Source organism: Myotis davidii, unplaced genomic scaffold (assembly GCF_000327345.1).
Source record: "Myotis davidii unplaced genomic scaffold, ASM32734v1 scaffold197, whole genome shotgun sequence".
In the NCBI taxonomy this organism is placed as follows: Eukaryota; Metazoa; Chordata; class Mammalia; order Chiroptera; family Vespertilionidae; genus Myotis; species Myotis davidii.
Window position 1 is genome coordinate 2986343 of NW_006291549.1, and position 8219 is coordinate 2994561.

At 41.5% G+C, this 8219-nt stretch overlaps 1 protein-coding gene across 1 annotated transcript in view; it reads left to right on the forward strand.

Annotated features, from left to right (window-relative positions):
• Positions 1–8219, forward strand: part of ADAMTSL1 (ADAMTS like 1) — a 393380-nt gene that overhangs the window by 313006 nt on the left and 72155 nt on the right. The window contains 1 exon segment of the mRNA XM_006764922.2: positions 1701–1829. Coding sequence (XP_006764985.1) covers positions 1701–1829 — 129 coding nt within the window.

Below are 8219 nucleotides of genomic sequence, written 5' to 3' on the forward strand. Positions count from 1 at the left end.
AATGTTTCATGCTAGAATTAACCACAGGCATACATGTAGCTTAAAAAATAAAAATAAATCAATAAATGGTGATGAAACAATTGGACATCCATAGGCCAAAAAAAAAACAACAAATGAACATTGATCTAAGTACCACACCTTATACCCGGATTAACCCAAAATGTATCAAACTTAAATGCAAAATGTAAAACTATGAAACTTTTAGAAAAAGATAGGAAAAAATCTTCAGCATCTAGGTCTAGGTAAATAGTTCTTAGACATAACTTTAAAAGCATGTTCCAAGAAAGGAAAACTTGATAAATTGGACTTTATCAGAGTTTAAAAAAAACTTTTGCCCTGTGAAAGATCCTGTTAAGAAAATGAAAAGAAAAGCCTGATATCTCACAAAATACTAGTATCTAGAATATAAAGAACTCTGCCCATCCAGAATGGCTCAGTTGGTTAAGCTTTGTCCTGTGCACCAAAAGGTTGCCAGTTCAATTCCCGGTTTAGCACATACCTGGGTTGTGGATTCAACCCCTGTTAAGGCACAAAGATGACAGATCAATGTTTCTCCCTCTCTCTCTCTCCACCTCTATCCCTTTCTCCCTCCCTCCCTTCCTCTCTCTTTGTCCTAGGTTGAGGATTAAAAATTAATAAACTAGAATATAAAGAAAACTCTCAAAACTAAACATTAAAAAAATCCAAATAGAAAATGATCAAATGACATGAAGAGACATATTACCAAAGAAGATATACAGATGGCATATAGATACATTAAAATATATTCAACATTATTTTTTTGGCATATAGACACATTTAAATATATTTGATGTTATTAGTATTAGAGAAATACAAATTAAAACCACAATGAGACATCACTACAGCTTTATTTGAATTGCCAAAATCTGGAAAAACCCAAATGTCCTTCAACAAGTGAATGGCTAAAAAATTTGTGGTACATCCATAGACTACTACTCAGCAATAAAAGGGAGCAAACTATTGACATGCACAGCATGGTACCATGTGAGACATGGCAGAATCTCCAGAATATTTTTCTGAGTGGGGAAAAAAAAAAGGATTCCATACTGTATGGTTGCATTTATATAACATTCTTTACATAACAAATTTATAGACGTGGAGAACAGATCAATGGTTGCCAAAGATGAGGATGGGGTTGGGGATAGCATGAGGGATCCTTGTGATGATGGCATTGTTCTTTAGCTTAACTTTATCAGTGTCAATGTCCTGGTCATGATATTATACTCTAGTTTTATAAGATATCACCATTAGGTGAAACTGGGTAGAAGCTACACAGGATTTCTCTGTGCTATTTGTTACAACTTCATGTGAATCCAGAATTATCTCAAAGTAAAAAGTTTAATTAAAATAACCAAGCTCTTAAAAAAATTGAATGTATAGGGTCATTTGTGAATTTAATGATAAAAATGTACAAACCATCCGAACTTGTTGGACACCATCCTCTTATCCTCATATGCTTCCATCCTTCTTCTTTTTCCGACAGTTCTGTGGTAGGTAGGTGGGTGGGTAAGTAGATGGTTTTTATATTGTGCAGTTACAATTTTTTTCAAAGGAAAATATGATTCATGGAAAAAGTCTGGGTATACCAGTAGTTCATTCTTCATTATCCCATGATTCAAGAGAATGCCTCAAGTCTATAGTCATTGCATATAAAATTTCACATTTCTTCCCATCTTTAGGAAAGCCATTAGTGAAAACATCACGAATGACTGTGCTCAACACCAAGGAGCCTGCCATCACAGTGGATATAGGAGGCACCATCAAAACAGTGCGGGGAGTGAATGTGACCATTAACTGCCAAGTTGCAGGTGAGAAATTTACTTATGAGTTAATTCATTTGTTCAGCTCTTAATGAAGCCCTGTGCTAAGGTGGGGATACAAAGATCAACATAAATTCTGTTCTCAGGGATTCAGGGTTAATGGGAAAAGCATGCACCTCAGTCACTGAAACTGGAAAGTGCTATAGAAGTTTAGAGGAAGAAAGAAGAATTCTAACTGGGGCAGATGATAGAGAAGAGGTGGTTTTTATCTCAGCCTTGCATACTGATAGAATGTGAATGTGCAAAGGTGGAGCAAAGAGTGTTCCAAGTGGAACAAGAGAGTGTGAGAAAATTCACGGAAGTAGGAAAGCCCAGGGTCTGTAAAAGAACAGCGTGTGCTTTGGTCTGACTGGAGCCCAGAGTGCAGAAAGGGTGTGGAGGGGCTTAAGCTGTAGCAGGGTGGGCTGCACCTGCACCATGGGAGACCTTGAATGCTTGGCCAAGGAGTTTAGACCAAGGCAGATAGGGAGTGATGTTAGGGAGCATACTTCCAGAGGAGTAAGCTGCCAGCAGTGCATAAAATGGATGGAAGAATGGAAATACTGAAACAGCAAGGCCAATTAAGAAGCCATCATAGTAATTTACAGGAGAGGTAGCGGGGGGCCTAACCTCAGAGCAGTGGTGGTGGAAAGGTAAGGAGTGCATAGTAGAGATAAGACCAACTGGAACCTGGAGCTTATCCATCAGAAGAGAATAGGAGTCATTAACGAAAATAGCCAAGCATGTAGGAGTTGTGAGACACGCATTGCCCTTGGGTTGGCTTTGCAAACTCAGAGGCCAATAGAGACAGAAAGTCACAGGGAAGTGGAGGAATAGTGGACAATAGGGCGAGGTGGTATGCTCTGTGTAAAGGTATTCACCTTCAATTAAAAAGCAAAGCACACCAACAAACAAAGCCCAGCTGCTAATTGCCCCTCCTTGTGGCCGAAAGTTTGTGCCGGCTACCCTAAGGGTTTTCATGCTACGATGCAAAGAATAAATGAATGGCTCTTGTGTCAGGGCCCAGCAACAGTCCCCTGATTGCCATTCTCATCAGATATCCCCTACTGCGGCACACCCTGACCCAGGCTCCCCAATCATACCCTGTCTGCAGAATAGAAATCAGAAATATAACAGCTTCCTTTGGTCTGCACATCCAACCTCATCAGTGAAACCTCCTAGAACCAAATCCCTTCAGGCCCAGGACTCCCACATGGGGAGCAAGATAAAATAAAACCCCTGGCAGGGCTTCCCATGAATGAGCTGTCCCTTGGTGATGGTGCAGATGGGACCCCTTCTATAGAGCCATCACTTCCCACCTGATCACTGTGAACACAGTCCTTGGAGACGGAACAATCACTATAGATATAATGGACTGTGTTGGGTATCCTCTTAAGAGCTGGGATCAGTATGAGCAAAAGAATGGGGAGCAGTCCGGCTGGCATGGATCAATGGTTGAGCATCGACCTATGAACCAGGAGGTCATGGTTCGATTCCTGGTCAGGGTATATGCTCAGGTTGTGGGAAAAGAATAGGGAGTAAAGGCAGCAAAACCAGGAATTAGGCACTTGAAAGAGATTGAGACCCAGAATGCAGGTGGGGAAGTATTTACCATGGGGAGCCCAGGACATTAAAACCAGCGTTGGCCAACTCTCCCTTGCCACCTGGGGCTCTGTCTCCCCAGCTTCAGCCAGAGACGGACTCTTATGAGATCTGAGGTTGTCATATCCAATTTTGGCCAGGCCATGCACATTAAATTTTTATTTTTACTCATAGAACCATTTGTATTAATCATGGTTAACTAAAATAAATCTGTGTCTCTGTCATTATGCCTTTTAGGGTGGGAAAGAGCATGCTATTTTTTATTTCCAAATTGTTTTTCAATTACAGTTGGCATTCAATATTATTTTGTATTAGTTTCAGGTGTATAGCATAGTGGTTAGACAATCATATACTTGACAAAGTGCCCCCTCCCCATATTTTAAGTACCCACCTGGCACCATACATAGTTATTAAAGTATTATGGACTGTATTCCCTATGCTGTATTTTACATCTCTGTGACTATTCTGTAACTACCAATTTGTACTTTTTAATACCCTCACCTTTTTCACCCAGCCCTCTAACCACCCCCTTTGATCACACAGTTGTTCTGTGAATTTACTGAACAAAGAAAGCATCCTTAAACTGAATCTCCAGTCAAAATGCTGACAGCTGTAATGCTAAATGGTAGAAGAAACGACTTTTACTTTGCTGCTACAAGTGGCTGTTATGGCTCTCTTATGACATAATTTTAATGGCTATATAATAGTCTATTTTAAGAATATTACATAGTTTACATAGAGTGACTCATGTCCTTACATGTTTGAGTTTTTAGTAGTTTTTTCATTAAATAGCTTTTTGCACACATATGCTTTCAACTTGTAAAATGCAGCCTCACAAATTCTTCCCAACCCTTAAACATAAAAAGGATTAGGCAATAAGCATGCTGAGGCTTTTTCTTGAAAAATGATCCAATTTATTGTACCACCCCCAGTACTTATTCTCTATTTGAGAAAAGTGCAGAACACTGAGTAGATGATAAGGTTTGGGGGAGGAGAGAGTGGTTCATTCATTGTGAATAGAATGTGCAAAGGGCCTGAGGTAGAAAGAGCATGCTACACCTGAAGGAGAGAAACATGACTGGGGTGATTATAGAATGGAGAACAGAGAAGAAAGTGTCATGACATGTGGCTGAGAGGTTGGGGGAGAGTTGGCAGGAGCTAGATCTTGCAGGCTCTCATAGATTATAGTACAATTTGGTATTTTATCCTAAGAGCAAGGGAAGCTTTTAAAGGATCTAAGAGAGAAAATTGTCAGGACTAGTGATGCAGAAATAACTAGTTGAGGAGTCAATGATGGGCAATATGTTAGGGTAGGCTAGACTCTGGTTACACATAGGCCCCCAATGTATAATGACTCAAATCCAATAGAAATATATTTTTGCTTATTTAAGAGTCCAAAGAGTATTCCTGGTCAGCTAAAGAGGATGTGCCCCACATAGTTATTCAGGGTCACAGAATGCTGGTGGCTCTGTTATCTTGAGCACCTGTCTTCCAAGGCCTTCCTGTTGGTTATCTCTACCCTAACAATCAGAAGAGGGAGGAAATAAAGTGTAGAAGATGGCTAGGACGGTTTTTTAAGGGCCACACTTGGAAGTAGCACACACTACCTTTCACATTTCTTCCTAGTCATATGGCCACCCACAACTACAAGGCATGTTGGGCAGTGTAGCCTAGCTGGGTAGAAGGAAATTGGTTCTGTGAACAGCCACCCACAGTGATGGCGAACCTTTTGAGCTCGGCGTGTCAGCATTTTTAAACACCCTAACTTAACTCTGGTGCCGTGTCACATATAGAAATTTTTTGATATTTGCAACCATAGTAAAACAAAGACATATTCTTGATATTTATTTTATATATTTAAATGCCATTTAACAAAGAAAAACCAACCAAAAAAAATGAGTTCATGTGTCGCCTCTGACACGCGTGTCATAGGTTCGCCATCACTGGCTACCCATGACTGCACAGTCAGTATGGAGAAATTAGAAAGCACAAAACCTCCTTTCCAGACCCCATTGTTTTCTAGAATTGCCAAGGCTGGCATTTAAATTACTGTATCCTTTCCTTTTCTTGCGCCTTTTCAAACTTAACATGTCAAGGTGCACCTTTCAGTGGACGCCCACTTTGAGATGTTGACAAGCTGCCATGGTGCAAGCAACCTTCCAAATAAAACAAGTAGTCTAGTTAACAAGAATATCCTGTCTGATTTAAAAACAGAATATTAGCACATCACCCTACCTGCCAGCTCAGTGGAGATTAAAGGCACTAATCCTCATAATCATATCAAATTACAACCCATTTTGGCCAGAGTCATTTATTGATTCCTTTAAGCAACAGGGAGAGCATTGTATTGTTGATAAGATATGCCACAAACGGGGAAAAGTAAAGGTAGGTTCTTTTCCTTTCCTTTTTTAGACACAAATCATACCAGGGAGTCCAGAGTATGAAGTCTAACCAAGTAACTTGTCAACAACATAGCTATGGACTTTGTTCTGTGGTTGAGTGTATTTTCTATCATTTTTCAGACATTTCTGACTGTAGAATATACTGTTACATCATAACAGGCTAGAAAAAAAAATCTCCCACAACTTAACCAAGTTTCTCAACAAGAAAAGAGCTAACGCCTGCCTCAGTGGTTGAGCATTGACCTATGAACCAGGAGGTCATGGTTCAATTTCCAGTCAGGGCACATGCCGGGGTCGATTCCCAGTTGGGGAGGGGGATGCAGGAGGCAGCTGATCAATGTTTATCTCTCATCATTGATGTTTCTCTCTCTCACTCCCTTCCTCTCTGAAAGCAATAAAAAAAATTTTTTAAGAGAGAGAGCTAACAAAACCAGCACACATGAGTTTGAGAAACTTCCCTCATAATGATACCTTGGTATTACAATTAGAGCAGAAAGCATAATTCTAAAAGTAGAAAGTACTTAAGGATTTGATACCAGAAATAATAGTGCAGCAATTCAGATCCTCTCTGAGGAGTCAGTCCACTAGAATGGCAGGCAGGATTAAGAACGGCAGGACCTTGAGTAATGTCATTTCATTCAACTTTTTTCTTTATAGCGTTGAGATGCTGTAGGAGCCTCTCTTGTTAATATCAATTAGCCCATGGTAAAATTGGCTTTGTTTTGCCATTTTTAGCTTAAATCTGAGAACCCATCAACCATGTTAAGTGAGGACTTTCTACTTGTTAAGATGGGATCTCCGGCATCAAATGTATGAGTTTGGATCCCCACCCTGCCATTTGTAGGTCTCTGACTAGCTGGGAGCTAAGTAGGGGCCCACGGGCTCTGTTCCCAGATATAATCTTCAGAGATCCAAATTAACGTCACTTTAGGCAGATTTCTTGCTCTCTTTGAGTCCCACTTTTCTCGTGTGTAAAATGGGATTATTAATAATCCTCATAGGATCATTGTGAAAATATAATGATGTTTCTCAAATATTTGGCTTATAGTAAATGTTCTTTCTCCCTCTGATGTGTTTGGGATACTTTCGCATAGCTCCTCACCTTGGTGCACCCTGATGTTAAGGTGTTCTGAATGTCAGTATTAAGCATGTGTATTTGGACGCTTTTTTGAGGCACTCTGGCGCACATGAAACCTAGTGGAGTTTCTAAAGCATAATTGTCATCTCTCGAGACAAAAAGAAAAAAGAGCTTTATCATGCCTCACTTATTTTTCTTCTTCCCTTACCCCAACTTATCTGTAGTATGTCAGAGCCAATAATGGAAGGACTGACTGTCACTTCAAAGCATCTTCTTGGTGTCATTCTCTGCCTAAGGGCTCCAGGCTCAGACAGGACGGCCCCGCAATGTGGCACCAGCAGTGACACCTCCACCAGCCAGCTCATGATGCGGGTACCTGCTTCAGTGAGCCCGAGTGAGAGGTTTGCTGATAAATACAGGGTGTCACAGGAAATGTATACACACACTTGGAATAATTATAAAGGCCGTGTTTGTTAAAATACATTTCCTTTTCAGAATTGAGCTCTCAGCTGTTACAGTGTGTGTACATTTGGGGGACACCCTGTATATTACAATGATTCCTACATAATTCTCTTCCCTTGGCCCTGCTGGCACTTCTGTGGTTTGTTACTTCCGAAGGTTACTTCCTTCCACCCTTTGCTTTCCTGAGCATTTCCATTTCTCCCATGAACCTGAGAAATTCAGGCCTTTCAGTAAACAGACCCAATTTCATGAGGGTGGGAGGCAAAGAATGAGGAGGCGAACAGAAAGGCTCAGCCCCCTTCCTGGGGATGTGAGAAATGGCTCCCAGGTCTCTCCCTCCTGGGGTTCTCTGCCTGTCCCTCCTCCTCCTCCTCTTTCTCACCATTTCCTCTCTCCTCCTGCCTCTGGCTGCACTGCATGCAGGAGCTCGGGTCCTGACCAGAGAAGGACCCACTGGTGAGCAGCAGGGCACCTTGTGCAGGAGGCACCACGCTGCATGCACAGAGCCCCACACCACAGCTCATCGCCAGGAAGGCACAGTCACGGAGAGAATGTTCACACCCACACTCACTTTGTCATCATGCTCTCATGGGTGGAACTGAAGGCCCATTGAATCCAGGCCTCTCACTCTGCCTCCTGCTCCTGAGCAGCCATAGTTTCGATTAGGGGTTGTGTGTGCTGCCCACAGCCCTCAAAGGAAGGTGCCGACTTTGGTGCTACTTGTGAGCCATGCATTACAAGGGAAATACTTGTAGAAGATGGTTTGTGGGACCTCATTTTTCTTGGGGAGAGAAGTGACTGAGGTGTTTTCTCTAACTTTGCAGAGGCTTTCCCCTGAATGCTGTGTGTGTGTGT